Source organism: Pleurodeles waltl, chromosome 5 (genome assembly GCF_031143425.1).
Source record: "Pleurodeles waltl isolate 20211129_DDA chromosome 5, aPleWal1.hap1.20221129, whole genome shotgun sequence".
NCBI lineage: Eukaryota > Metazoa > Chordata > Amphibia > Caudata > Salamandridae > Pleurodeles > Pleurodeles waltl.
The window spans coordinates 1,333,552,050-1,333,568,044 of record NC_090444.1 but is presented as its reverse complement, the minus strand read 5'-3'; the positions used below and the strand labels follow the sequence as shown (position 1 = coordinate 1,333,568,044).

Below are 15,995 nucleotides of genomic sequence, written 5' to 3'. Positions count from 1 at the left end.
GTCTGAGGTCCAGAACTTACACCCAGCTTTGCCCTTGAAGTGGAGGAGACTTCAAAGAGAGACCTTTGAGGTGCCCAGGGCCCATGCCCTCCCTGCCCTGGCTCGACTTACTACAGGGGAAGGGGGGGTTGCAGCCCCTTGTGTGGGGTCAGGCACAGCCGATTCAGTTGTATCAGGTCCTCCCTCACATCGTGCCCAGGATGGCCCATCAGGATGCTGATGGCCTATCAGTCAAACCTAAGCTCCCTTTGTGTGTGGCTGACTGGAAGGAATGCACAAAGACCAGCTGTCACCCACCCCAGACGTGCATTAAGAGACAGGCGGAAGGCACAGAATGATTAAAGTAAGAAAATGCCAACTTTCTAAAATTGGCATTTTCAGAATTACAATTTAGAATCAGACTTCACCATAAACTGAGATTTTAAATTGTGATTCCAGAGACACCAAACCTGTTGGTCACATCTCTTTCCAATTGGAAATTACACTTATAAAATGCAATAAGATAATCCCAATGTAGACCTATGGGAGAGATAGGCCTTGCAGTAGTGAAAAATGAGTTTCTGAGTTTTTCACTACCTGAACATGTACAACTAAAAATTACACGTTGAACTATTTAAACTGCACCCTGCCCATAGAGCTGTACAGGGCCTACTTTAGAGGTGACATATGTATTAAAAAGGTTTCGGCCTGGCAAGAGGATTAATTTGCCAGGTTGACATGGCAGCTTAAAACTGTACACACAGACTCTGATGTGGCAGGCCTGAGACATGTTTAAAGGGACTGCTGAAGTGGGTCGCACAATCAGTGATGCAAGTCCATTAGTAGCATTTAATTTACTGGCCATGGGGACAAGTAGTGCACTTTACTAGGGACTTACTAGTAAATTAAATTTGCCAACTCTAGATAAGCCAATGTTAGCATATTTTAAGTAAAGAGCTAATGTATTCTAGCACTGGGTAGCGGTGGTAAAGTGCCCAGAGTCCTAAGGCCAGCAAAACAAGACGTCAGCAGGCAAAAAAGTCACGGGAGACCATGCCAAGGATGTCAGGTCTAACACTCACCTTAATGAAACAAATTGTGTAATATCACCCGTACAACAGCTGCTTCCGATCTGGACTAGATATCCTGGACTAGATATCCAAGCAGTTACGCTTCTTAAAGGAATGCATGGATGCCTACATTGCAGCTTTGCTTGTGTCAAAAGAGGGACTACACTGAAGAGAGCTGTGATGGCTGCCATGCCTCTTTTCGAGTAAGGTACTATTGTTTGTCACAGAGGTCTAGCAGCCTTGAAACTACAGAAAGTGTTGCAAGATGAAATCCAGGTTGAAATTTTTCATTTTGAGGCAATAGAGCTTTGGTTTTTACTGCAAATTATTATACAAAGTTGGTCTGATTGATGAAACTGACTTGTTCAGCTCATATAGGGGGTTATTCCAACTTTGGAGGAAGTGGTAATCCGTCCCAAAAGTGACGGTAAAGTGACGGATATACCACCAGCCGTATTACGAGTCCATTATATCCTATGGAACTCGTAATACGGCTGGTGGTAAATCCGTCACATTTGGGACGGATTACCACCTCCTCCAAAGTTGGAATAACCCCCATAGTCTTTTAAGCGCCAATTAACATCAAAAGTGTGCAATGCCCTTTCTTCTGGTGTGGAAGGGTAAGCGAAAAAAGTTGCCAAAATAATCTTTTCATTTAGTTGAAATGCCAAAGCGCTTTTTGGAATGAAACATGTATTGGTAGTTAAGATGACATTTACTTTGGAGAACTTTATGAATGGCGGCTTGAATTTCTCCTACTTGTTTGGCAGAGGTTATTACTAGCACGAAAGCAATCTTCCTAGAGAGTATTTGCAACAAAGGCTTGTATTAGTTCAAAAGGACCTATCATACGAGCCAACAATACAGTATTAAGCTTCCAGGTAAATATTTTTTCATCCATGGAGGGGAACCTCTAAATAATCCTGTCATAAACTTCTTTATTATTATTCTTATAATAGAAAAGGGACAGATTTAATAGTAAAAGAATCAGAATATGGTTGCAAGATGAACTCATAAAAGGTAAGACATCCAATGATGCAGGTGCTGAGCTTCCTGAGGCAGGATTTGAGATCATCTTCTTCCTTGCTCAATGATGTAATGTAAAATCATAATGCTTTCAGTTCTCATCAATACCTCGTGATTCTGGACACATGGCAAGAAGGTTCTTAACATCAGTCTTGCTGCTCTTAGTTTTAATACGTGAGGGACTGCTCCTGTTGGTCCCAGGATGCACTGGTTGAATGTTTCTGAATAATATGTGATTTGCTGCCAACAAAGGTATAGTTGCTCTTGCGCAGAGCGCATTTACAAATAGTATATGGGGGCCAGTTTGTGAGGTAAATTATATCATGGCCATCATTACTGGTTATGTGTGAGCTGTGAACTACTTTCCCAAATGAATGCATTGGGGACGAAGATATTTGCAGCGCTTGTGTAAACAAAAAAAAATATATATATCTTCTTGGCAAGTAAAAGATTTAATTTCTCAGCATTCAAAGTCCATATTAGCTGGTGGAAGAGGCTGGGTGTTATGCAGGTTGCACTGTTTAGTACCGGGACAGCAGGTGCTTTGACCAATTACCGCCCTACAAGGAAAAACTCACACTCTTATTTGACACAGATGGTCCACCACTGGGGCTAGGCATTTTCTAAATATCAGCACAGCAGATATGAGGCCAAAAAGAAAGACCTTTAATTGGTAATGCTGACTAAGTAATTTTGATGGCGAGCATTAATTGGTATGTTGAAGTATACATCCTCCAGGTCCATGGATGATATGTAATCAGCTGTGTTGATGGACTTGGGTATATCTAGTAACTTCAGTATTTTGAATTTTTGACTTTTGACAAATTTGTTGAGAACCTTTAACTGTAACACTGGGTGGCACCCTTCTAACCTTCTTGATGAGGAAGAACCCTGAATAGAATCCATGATTCTGTTGGCTTTTGGGAGACACTTGACTGCTTTTTTAGGAGGAGCTTCAGGATTTGTTTTGTGGTGTCTTCAGGTGAATATTGTTTTTCTTTCTTTTGAGGCGAGGGTTGTGGTTTTAAAGTGAACTCTATATGACCATACCAGATAATATCCCAAAACAATACCCAGCAGTCTGAGGTGGTGCTGAGCCGGCTGTAGGGAATGCCCAAATCTTTCTCCCAGCCACTACAGAAAGAGAAGGGGGCAGGCAGTCTGAAAAGTCAGGTTCAGCTAGATGTCTTCTCTGGTGGAAGAGGCCCCTCATATTTTCTTTTGCGGTCTGTAAGAGGTTTTCCATACTCTGAGTACAACTATACTTGTTGGTAAACATTTGGCTAGTATTGATGAAAAATAGAATATTTGCAATTGGCTTTTTTGTCTATAATACTGCCTCCTACATCATAGAGTTGACTTTTTTATTATACCCAAAGACCTGTCTGCAACAGTGTTGGTCTTGCTGACTTGCAGAGATTTATCCTTTTACTGACAAAATTGAAAGAAGAAGAGAATTAAGTTTTGCCACGCAGATTTATCGAATTAAGGGTAGAACCGGAAGGACAATAAACAGTCCTGGTTCACTAAATTATAGTATATGTGGATTCCATGAAATATATTTCCAAAAGACTGCGGAAATCAAGGAAAGTATTTATGCTAATATTTGGATCGGTTTGGATGATTTGATTTGGCATTAATGGAGGCTTGTTTTAATAAGTTTTGGGAGCACATTATCTAGTCCTGAAGAAGGTGGTGAAAAGGTCTGGAAGCCCACCAAAATGCGTCAACACTATATTTTATTACTGGACCCACAGGAGGAGGCCGGTATCGAATAAGGATTGATGACAACAATCGATTGGCCTTTGTCTACCAGAATTGGGACAGTTTACTTTTAATAGACTATTGTAGATGTCTTTTTATTGTCTCCCTTTTATTGGATTTGATTGGTTTCATTGATGGATTTGATTGATGATTTGGCTTTGTGATCATTAAGATATTGGGTTTTGATTTAGGACTATATTAATATATACCTTAGATTCCTTTGCTTTAAGATTGATCATTTGAGAGATTCATTGATTGCGAGTGTGTGGGTGATTGTATTGCTTTCCCTTGGGGGAATTTATTTATTTCATTGCAGAGCTTTATCTACATGGCTGCCAAATCAGCACTGGCTGTCAACGGCCATTTCCAAAGCCCTTGATGGCACTTCCAGTCTGAAAGATGTGCTGTGTACCCATCCATATCTACTTAGAACTCCTGTGGATATCTGGCAGACTGCACCATTAGATGAGTCTACTGAAGCATCGCTAAGGGCTGAAGATGCAAGCTCCCCTCTTTCAAAATAGTCCTGGCTTGGGCACTGTATTTATATGTCAGTTTATTGAATAAAATGATGTCACAGATGCCCATTATACCCCAACAGTATGGCAGAGGCGTTGGCAATTTTGGCTGATATTGCAGCAAAAATATCTATAAGTTTGCCCACGGTATCCAGAACATGACTATCTTTGTCAGGTGGTGGGGAATAAGGAGCTGGAGGGTTCAGTGAGAAATGTTGAGTTGCTGAAGAGATAACTGATTCAATGTACATCTTATTCAACAAAATAGGCAGGGACTAATCATGGGCCTTTCATTTTATTTCCCACATGCAGCACATGTGTTGATATTGCAGCCAGATTTGTCATATGGAGTAAACCTTCCTCCCAAAAGCAGTCTAACTTTGAAATAACTCTGACAGAAATCCCTGCTTTATCTTTAAAGTCAATTAGGAAGTTCCTCTTTATCTAAGTTTTAATTGATATCTTAAACTTTTGGGCTGCTCGATCTATTGGAGTGTGGAGCTTCCCAGTCATCAGTTGGCAAGTCGTATGAGGTGGGATTGCGATCACCTTCAGAAAGGATATAGGCAACCCATGCAGAAATCTAGCAACTTGGAGGCCGTGGGTTACCTTTGTGGTCACCATCTGTGAGCTGGACTTGGCCATCATCGGAGTCCAATGACTTGTCATGTGCATCTTTTCGTATTCTTAAGACGGACAGGAACAAAAGGGTCAGGTGTGACCGGCTGACGATTGGCGACAGGCTCAGGAACAGACGGTGGAGGTGTAGGATTCACAAGTTGTGAATCAAGCTTGGAATAGCCAGATGAGGCAAGCAGTACAGAGGATGCTGTCCAGGTGGAAGAATCCAAAGATAAAAGTCCTGAATGCTGTGTTCAGGCATTTGAACCATTGGTGGTAGAGGGAATTGTAGCTGCTCCCTAATACAGTGTGTCTTATAGGGTTGGTGTCCACAATGGTAAGATTCTTCTTCCTCAGTGTCAATCATAAATAAACTATATTTGTAAGTCTTCATCTGTATGTGTCAAACTATCTTCCTACTAACTGCCACTGGTATTGGAATAGACACACTTAATTTCTTCTTCCACATCACTGCCACTTAAAAGATCATCCTCATCATCTTCAAGAAACCTTGCTGGAAGTTATGGCATCATCCAAATTGGTTAGAAAACTGACTAGAGTAGAATGGTAGACACCTGAGGATTAGTTGGCATAACTGTGGACAAAATTGTCCTCATTGACATTTCCTTGTGGACAATGTTACTGTTGTTAGTAGTCATTGGTGGTTGCTCTGTCTTCAGGATCACTGCTGGTACACTTGTCACAGAGGATGTCAACAGAGATGTCATTGTCAAGGTCTTGGCCATCATCTGGGCTTTTGTCATTGTCGCTCGGGTCTTGGTCCTTGAAGGAGTAGCTAACAGCTATTTATTTGTAGTGTCAGCGTCAACAGAATGTGTAAAACTTTACCTCGAAATGTCACTGCTGAAGAAGGTTTGAGAGACAAGGGCTGAGTAGCTTCAGAAGATCAGCCATTGGTTTGCCAGCTCTTTTTTATGACAACTTGTCACCTGCTTCAGAAATCTAGTCTTTAGAGAAGCAGTTTTAACAGAATCACCAAAGTGCCAAAAGATACCGGCTATCACTGTCCTGTAAGTTTCTGGCACTTAATTTCATATGCAAGAAGTGCTGCTTTGCTGAGCGTCCATCTTTGTGGAGAAAAGTAAACATCTTGTGGATCATCATTAAAAACCTTTCTAGTCCAACAAGTGTCACAAACTCTACTATGTTGAAGAAAAAATAGAGGTCTCTGGATCAGCCACTAAATGGAGTGCAAGACTCCTATTCTTCAGGAGGGGGTAACAGATGTTCTAGCAGAGAGGGAGAAAAAACTGGTATTTCTACTGGAGAAATACTTCTGGAGAAGAGCACAGAGGATTACCATCCACTGACCATACATATGGTAGAACATTTGACAGAAGGTGCCTCTGAGGACGGTTGGAGTTCGGAGCTCATCCATCCGATTAGCCGGACAGATGCGGAGGTCATAAAATAAGGTGGGTGGGCTACTGATAGTTCTATGGTTGTTTTCAATGTAGGTTGCTGTATTGGAATATTAATGTGTAACGTTGCCTACAGAGAGCTCTCATATTGTTGTCTAGGAATAATTGAAGCATGCACATCTATCAAAGATCCATTGCTGGATACAATATGCATGAAGAATACAGCATGCTGTCAGGCTACATGAAAATTGTACTTGCTTTTAGCATGTTGAGGGCCCTGCCAAAAATGAATGAGGGATGTCAGTGTGAGAGACTCAACTGAGTCTAAAACAGTAAATATACTTAGTTTATGAAAAAAAAATCATAACGGGGATAAGCCACCATATGAAATGATACCACTCACAGAAAAAAAAGGAAGCAATTACTACAGGGTTTATCAGGGCAACTCCAACACTACTAAAAGTTAACTCCTTTCATCATCTATCAACACAGCAGTGAGGTATTTACCATTTGAAATATTAAGAAATAAACATGAAATTTAGGTACCCGAATCGACATCGGAGGCAGGGATTTTCTTGGGTAATTCTTCAGAAACATCTTCTTCAAAATGATCAGATGCAATTGATGATCTCCTTAGTTTTACAAACTTTCTGGTCTGACGCTCTTCAGAAAGAAGAAAAAATAGAAAGAAACGAGAAGCGGCAGAGAATAGAAAAGAAATCTAGCTACATTGTGTGGAGGGAGAGCTACCACGAAAGGATCTACAGCTACAGAAGGCAGACCGGCTGATTCACCGATATCTCCTAGGGCATAGCAAGAGGACAGAGAGTACACCAACCTGGGCAGGCCGCTCCATCAGCTAGAAGGCATGAGAGTCATAAATGAGAAACATACTATGAAGCTTGGATGCAGTTGCCACAGATATCAGAGAGATTCACACACTCACTAAAACACAAACTCTGAACTGCCCCTGGGGCGCCATTTCAACGCACCCTATAAGCATAGATTCCAGGCGTTAGCACAAGCGCGTTCGTTATGCATCAGGTGAACTGTTGTGAATCCACTCACACCGCATCCAGCGGTTTCCTATCCCTGGGTTTAAGGTTAGATTAGCATTATCAATCACACCACAAAGTGAGAAGGTAGCAAGAAAACCCACCATGAAGAAGCGTGAACCTTTTCTTGCTCATAATGATTTCTGTCTAGTAGTTCAGGTGCTAGTTTTTTTTTTTTTTTAAGTGATTATGGTAATGCTGTTTAAGTGGGTAACCATGCTTCCTGACAAATACCCATTTTTATAAGGTTGCAAACATTTTTAGAAACAGTGTTTCGAAAAATTGCAGATGTGCTACTAACTAGCTCTTTTTTTTTTACTTCACTGTGCTTGGCACGGGCTAGTTGTTACTACAATCTACTATGGATAATCTATGTTGGTAGGTACCCGAATCCTCATTCAAGGCCAAAATAAAAACTTACATTTTACCATCTTTTGAAGAAAACATTTCCCTAAAATTACCGATTTTGCAATTTAGCTGTGTCATTTATTTTACGTCACTGTGTATACATTGCAAAACACAGCTAATATTTTACCCATGCATAGTACAGTAAAGTTCGCGTGAGTAAAGGCCACGACACTGTCATTTCATTGCTCGCTGTTCTCTGGTATTAAACAGACCGTTAAAGTGTACTTAGCAAGCCGGCCACCTATTCTGCCGCCCTGGCGTTTCACCGGTACCCAGAAGGCCTACTTTCAGAGCAGGGTGGGCCATTGTGATCCCCTCTGGCCCTGATCTAGTGGCCTCCTGCAGAGTGGGTCTAGCTTGACCATTTGTGCCAGGGCTGAATTTTAGCTTCTATCTAGTTCACACCCACTTCCCTACCTTCCCTCTATGTGCAGCCGCTCAGACACTAACAAATTATTCCAAGGAGAAACACAAAATGTTACATCAGCAATTGTGCACGTTTAGGAAGTACCAACACATACATTAACGTATGGAGGTCATAATTTACAAGGCCTACAAGAAAAAACTCCACTGGAGGATGCCTCTTCTTCCTACAAACTGCCAAACTTTGGAACTCACAGCACGCCAAATAAGGAAACATACAGGATCACCTTAAATTCAGGAAAGATTTCAAACACTGGCTATTACTGATGTAGGTTAACACCCGTGACAATTGATCCACAAGGACAAACTCCAAATGACAGCCCGAGTCACTATAAAACACTTTGCTAAAGAGTGCTAAGAATGATCAAAGTCCTGGAAAACCACATAGCGACCCTCTATTGGCTGTTTGTATAAATGAAGACTGAAATCCAGCAAAGGTTTTCAAAAACAGAGAGTAACCTCTCACTACCGAAGGAGGCATGGTTTATACCCATATAACAAAATCAATCTCCCCTCTTTACAATTGTGTATGTATATACAGGTAACTGTTTGATGCATTACTAAGCCCCGAGCGACATTCACTCGTCATACTACACACAACACCTGTTTATTTAAAAAATATGTATATCCTTTTATCTTTATGTACATTTTACTATTCACCACATATTTAATTGAATGCCATTCGCATTTAAAACAATACATATTGCAACTTCATGTTTTGCTCAACCAGTGTCAACAGTGATACTGCTTTTATATAGGATTTTGTATATTTTGTAATTTTGTGTGTTATGCTTTTCACATGAATAGATGGATTACTTTTTAGTACAATCCACTGACGAAGACAAAGATTTTTTAAGACACAGTTGAGCAACCCTTTAGACCTCACAGGTGAATCAAGGCTTGCCTGGGGACACGAACTACAAGTCCCAGCACTCACCGCACAGTCACTGTCCGAATCGCGGCAGGAGGTGGCAACTACTAAAGTGGCTAAGGCTAATGGCTCCCGCAGTGGTAGGAGTGCCTGGGCGTGTACCCAGGATGAAGACCGGGGCCCTCTATGCCCATCATCGACAGGAGGAGGGTGGGCTGGGCCCCAACCCTTTGAATTAAGATTTGTATTAAGACTCCCCATAGCTCTTTGCCAGGTAAGCCTTTTGAATTGTATCGTATGCCTTCAACTACGTTTTAAATCTCCTGGAAAAAGGAATGGTCTATCTGTCCTGGTCAGTTTGGACACCCTGTTTGCACAACGTACAAGCAGGAGCTGCAGGGAGTTAGGGACCCTGCCCCTAGACTCACAAACAGCACCACTCTTGATTATTTTTTGGCATAAGCAGAGAGAGTGGTATCAAAGGAGACTGGTCTGGTGAAAAGAAGGCTATCCTTGGATGCAGGGAGGGGCCTAGCACCCTGTTAGGTGTTCAATCTGCCCAATGTGCACACAAGGATTTTCAACCCCAGCCCTGCTCAGAGGATCTCCACAGCTCCTTCAATATATCTTGTGTGGCCAAGGAACTAACGAATGAGAGTGCCTCACCTGAAGTTCTTAACAACGTCTGTCCACCTCTAGCAAAGAGGAAGCTTCGACCGAAGCGTATCGGCACTACTAAACACTCAACTCACTCCCAAAGAAAACGTGCCTCCTTTGGGGACCACCCGGAGACTTTGGTTATTTTAAACCCAGATTGGGGTCATATACTTGATAAATTTAAGGACACTAATGCACAGTGTGTTGCCCCACTAGTGGAAAGGCTGCATGACTTAGAGTCTGTTGTGTCAGATCTGTCTAAGACCACTGCAAATATTAATATAGCTATTAACTCTCTTCTCTCTGCAGGGTCTGGCTCCTCTGTCATTTCTAACTTAATCATCGGAGGGGACTTCCTCGACATCCACCCTGGGAAGTGGGAACCTAACACCCCTTCCCCCCCCCCTCCCCCAAAGGGCCTGACTGCTGGGCCGCCCACCTCCCAGTGTGGATGTCGAGGCATTCACCTTCGATGGTTGACGGGCTGTTGGGAGGGTTTCGTGGTTGGTAAAGAGCTAGCAGCAGAACACTCAGAAAATGAGCAGTAAGGCTTATCCACGCTACTGGTTCAGTTAGAAATGGCAGAGGAGCCAGAGCTTGCAGAGAGAAGAGAGTTAATGTCAGTGAATCCACCTACCAACTGAAAAACAAAGTCTGTCACTGGTTGTGTAATAATGCTGATGTCAATATTGCAGAATACAACTAAATCTTATTTGTGAGGCGAGTGGGGTGGGTGGGCCCTGCGGCCAAATCTTTAAAAGGGGACTGTGTAGTAGTTAACTGTAAGTCATTTACCTTGGTCAGACGCCTGATCCACAGTACTGTTCTAATGCACACAAGGAACATGGGAATTAACATTCTTGAGCTTGTTTTTTTATCTATACACACTTGCAAACCAAACGTCTACTGCTTACCACGAGGCATTATCCTTTGGAGCAGCCCATTTGTGAATGTAGGAAAATCTGTGCATAAGAATGGCATATATATGTATGGGTAACTGAGAGCCGGTGTCATATGTACTTGTGGCACAGGGCACACCTTTCTCCATATGTGGCACTGTTACATGTATAACACAAACATACAACCATGTTTTTAAATGGGAGAAATTTTAAGTGCAAAAATGTTCATAATTTGGAACATTTTTCTGCCCTTTAAAATTCTCCCATTTAAAAATGATTGTATTTTTCAGTTATGAATATTGCACAGTGTTCTAATGGCTACTGGGAGTAAGAGGCCTGCTGTTTGTAAATGCAAAACTTTGAAAAGTAATTTGAGAAAATTCAAATGAAACAGTAACTTAATCATGATGTAACTTTTCATTTTTTCCAATTTAAAGCATTGACAAACATAATTTTACTCTAATTTCCAAATTTGAGTTGACAGGGACTTTTATTTATGAGTTAAATACCTTAGTGCTTCAATTCTTCACCTCTGTGACCTGGTTTGTAAATCAGACTCCAGTAATGCTCCTTATCAGGCCCTGTTATCTGCAGCCTGGTCAAATTAATGTTAAAAATAAACACAGCCTTCCCTTAACTTTAAAAGGAAAAATGAGTGACCCTGTGCTTATGCAAAAATGAACACAAGGCGGTGAGCTACTCTGAAGGGGTGTGGAAACTATTGGTAGCTCCCGCTCGACTGGTTGGAGTCACCTGAGAGCAACAAGACTAAACAAACCAGGGCAGTAAATTTAGGGTTGCCCGCCCGAGGTCTGTAGACTTAAAGGCTCGCTGCCTAGTTATTCTCACAAATTTGACTTCAAATGTTTCAATAAAATAGAAATGGCATACAAAATGTGAGCTTTTTTTAACAGGACATACTAAGATAAAAAAAGAGAACCACGAAAGGCGTAAATACAAGTCAAACCATTCCTACCAAGTAGATAGTCAATTCGATTTAAAACGAGGCTGTTGCCGTCAGCATTTCATTGAAGAATAGGAAGCTGGCTGTAAGAATACCAAAGCTCCGATTTAATAATTGAATTTAGAAAAATGCTCGGCTCTACTTACAACATGGAGATACTGCCACCCAGTGGCTAATGCGACATGGTACAAAAATTAATAAAATATTTACCACCATTTTCCAAATCGTCCTCGGTTATCCACCAGGGCGCACGGGAAGATACCTTTTTCTTAATTTCGTTTTTTCTAGGACGTCCAAGCGTTTCGAGCACACTAGATTTCTTTGAACTCCCAAAGGAATCGTCTGAAAGAGACTGAAAATGACCTATTTAGTTCCCAAAGCCATAAAACCAATTTGTTTGTTCTGCTCATCGCCGATTCACTTTCTGCTATTTAGGATGGATAACGTTATGACAGCAGCATTCTTTACGTGTTAAACAGTAAGTTAAAATACGTTCTGGAAATACAGTCAGTCCTGGGGATTCACTCAGATCAGTGCATAACCATACATAGTATGGAACTAGTTTCTCAGTTTTCTTATTGTTTCATGGTTATACATACTTTCAAAACGTTACGACCGCGTCCTACCTACAGGATATGGTCAACGCGCGATACTGTAGGCGAGATGTACCATCTTGTTAACGACACTGTATTAAACGCTTACAATGTTAATAAAGATGGTTCGGAAAAATAACGATACTGCACGGCGCCTACATTATATTGTCACAAAAAGAGACACTAAACTTTCCGCAACATTAAAAGTGTGTTTTCCGTTAGTTGGAACATTCTAGGTACTCTTCTCAACAAGGGAGTAGTAGGACAAATTAAAATACCCCCACTTTGAAATAAAAGCTCTGATGGCACCAAGTAAGGGAGGAAAGTGAGGTCACTCCTTCTTAGAAGAGCTCCCACCTTCTCTCATCCATCTAACCATTCATCCTTTCACCCTTCCATCCTCTTACTGATATCCACTATTTCACTTTTACATTCTGTCATCCATTCATTTGTCATGAAGGGCCTGATTCTAACCTTGGCGGACGGCGGAGGCCGTCCGCCAAGGTTCCGCCGCCAAATGACCGCGGCGGCCATTCTAACATTTCCTCTGGGCCGGCGGGCGCTCTCCAAAAGAGCGCCCGCCGGCCCAGAGGAAATGCCCCTGCAACGAGGACGCCGGCTCAGAATTGAGCCGGCGTAGTTGCAGGGGTGCGACGGGTGCAGTTGCACCCGTCGCGTATTTCAGTGTCTGCATGGCAGACACTGAAATACTTTGCGGGGCCCTCTTACGGGGATCCCTGCAGTGCCCATGCCATGGGCATGGGCACTGCAGGGGCCCCCAGGGGCCCCGCAGCACCCCCTACCGCCATCCTGTTCCTGGCGGGTCAGGATGGCGGTAGGGGGTGTCAGAATCCCCATGGCTGCGGAGCGCGCTCCGCAGCCATGGAGGATTCCCCCGAGCAGCGGAAAGTCGGCGGGAGACCGCTGACTTTCCGCTTCTGACCGCGGCTGAACCGCCGCGGTCAGAATGCTCGTGGGAGCACCGCCAGACTGTTGGCGGTGCTCCCGTGGTCGGTGGCCCTGGCGGCCACCGGCCGCCAGGGTCAGAATGACCCCCATAGTCTTTCCTCTTGTCATTCAACCATCGACTCTGTCATCCATCTATCCGCTCCGCCATCCATCTATCCACTTCCCATCCATCCATCCATCCTCTCTGCCCTCCGTCCATCAATTAATCCACTCATCCATTCATTCATCAACTCTGGTATCCATCATCCACTCTGCCATCCATCTATCCACTCTGCTCTCTATCCATCCATCCATGCTGCCCTCCATCCACTCATCCTTTCACCCACTCATCCATCTATTCTTACCTCTCTTTACCACCGTTTCACATGTCCATCAACCTATCCCTTTTCTCTGCCATCCTTTCCATGCATCCTTTTACTATGCCATCCTTTCACATGGCCATCTACTTATCCACCATCCAGCCACCCATCCCTTTACTATGCCATCCTTTCATCTGCTCCCCCACCTATTCATCCATTTACACTGCCAGACTTTCCCCTGTCCATCCATCCATTTACACTACCATCTGTTGACCTGTCTATCCACTTATGCATTCACCCATTCATCCATCCATTTACTTTGTCCTCCTTTCACCTGTGCATTCACCTTTTGATTCACTCATCCATCCATAATTTCATTTCTTTGCTTTGCCATCCTTTCACCTGCCCAGCCCCCTGTTCACCCACCTATTCTTTCACTCATTCATCCATCTACCCACTGTTTCATAGAGCCACTCGCTCATCCACTTAACACATCCATCCATCCTTCTATCCAAGATTCATCCCCTCTTTCCTTTTCCTGTTTATTCATCTTTTGTGCTCCTCCCGCTTGCTCTTCTAATGTTGTTGGATTTCTTTAGAGTGTTATTTATGAGCTTTTGGCTGCCGAGCCGCAGATAGAAAAGACCTACATAAAAACTCCACTCCCGCTGTAGCTGCTAAAGCTGGGGGTTCACTACGCCCCTATTATTCAGCGCAGAGATTACCGAGTAATCCAAGAACCTTAGTTTTTCTCTATATGGCATCAGGCCGTCGAGCCACAGAATATCAAGTAATCCAAGAACCGTAGTTATCCTCTACATGGCACCTGCCCGGTGACCATGTTCTCAAAGTAAGTGCTGAGCTGATGGCTCTGCATGCCCACAGGAGGAAATCTCTGACAAGTAATTATTCTCATTTAGAACTGCTGGGTCCTAAAGCAGCGATATAACAATGTGGCATCACTATACACACGTTGGTCAAAAAGATAATGGTTGTAACCAAAGTCTCAGATGGTAAACCATAGAGGTTAAGGGGCAATTACTATTGTTAATGACCAGCTACAGGGGTGAAGGGAGGGACCGCAGTTACTGTTATTCAAGATAAGAATATTTCTAGGTCAAGCCCGCCCTTTTGTCTACCCAGATTACTAGTTTAGAGTGGCTGATGCGAGCAAATTAGAGACAGTTTGTACTTCATTCTACCAGTGCTGTAGCGTCTACAATTTGGAGAGAGCTCAAGTACTTACGACCTGCTATGAGGAGCATCACTTTTGCACAAAGGCTGCATTCGGAGGACAGCCTGAGAAATGAACTTAAAAGAGAACCACCCAAAGCAGCTCTGAAGTTTGAGACAGTGGATTCACATCCCTGTCCAGAAAATGTGCCTAAAAGTGGGATCTCAACCGCCTCACTTTGTTACTGTTTCATGGTTTTCACGTCTAAGGAAGGAAGTGCTCAGCAAAGCACTTGAATGACTGTTCCTTGATCAGAGTTGGTGTCTGTCGGCCAGTCTCTCAGAGATCGCGGACATCACCTAAAGTCTGCACTTTCTCCTGGCAGAGCAGAGGGTCTGCCTGATCCCTATAAGTATACCTGCCTGTTAAGAGAGGGAAGGAGGTCACCTGTCTATGGAGGAAGAAACACTACTCAGGAGAAGTAGTCCAGTATATTCCTTGTCTGAATAACTCCCTTCTGCGCTCCTCCAAGCTCTTAACCCTGGCCTCTGCTCGCTGCACTGCAGTCACACAACACAACACAACACAGGAGAGTTCACATGCATATCCTGCAAGATCTCATACACTCTCTCACAACCTATACCCACCACTACCAAACCAACAGCAGCCACCACCCCACATGCTCCCTCTCACACAAACAAGCCACCTGCTCAGGCTCACACAAACACCACCACTCAAGCAACACACCACACTCCCATGCATGCTCCTCAACACCACTTCCTCACCGAACATACAATGGAAATATGAGACCTACGGCACAACTTGCTCCAGGCCTGCTCTTTCTCATAAAAACAAGATTAAACACAACTTCGACACCGAACATCACTACAGCCATTCCCGCCGGTCCCAAGACTTTTAAGCAAGACCATCAGTACAAGCCTAGCGTATACTCCCACAGGAGAATAGGGGGCAAGCTAACAAACTGTTGGAGAATTTGGGTTCAAGGATGTATAGAATAGGTCTAGACCTTCTTACTCCAGGAAAGAAGCAGCAGGCCAATCCAGCACAGCAAGTAGCAAAGTGGCAGTCGCTCCTTCAGCACAGCACACAGTAAGCAGTAGGCCAACGCTGCAATACAGTTGCAGAGTGGCAGTCCCTCTTCCTGGCAGAATGCCCATGTTTCCAGTTGAGGTCTAATTTGGTGTGTTTTGGGTTGCAGTACTTATACCCAAATGTGTCTTTGTAGTGGAGGAGACTTCAAAAAGGCATTTGAAGATCACAAGGTCCCTGCCCTTCCTTTACTGGCTCCAGACACTCTATAGG

At 43.3% G+C, this 15,995-nt stretch overlaps 1 protein-coding gene across 1 annotated transcript in view; it reads right to left on the bottom strand.

The window, feature by feature from the left end:
• The window catches only part of CEP162 (centrosomal protein 162), a 697,428-nt gene that overhangs the window by 617,171 nt on the left and 64,262 nt on the right, over positions 1-15,995 (bottom strand). Inside the window, exon 3 of the mRNA XM_069235591.1 lies at positions 11,848-11,989. Coding sequence (XP_069091692.1) covers positions 11,848-11,989 — 142 coding nt within the window. The remainder of the gene's footprint in view (positions 1-11,847; positions 11,990-15,995) is intronic.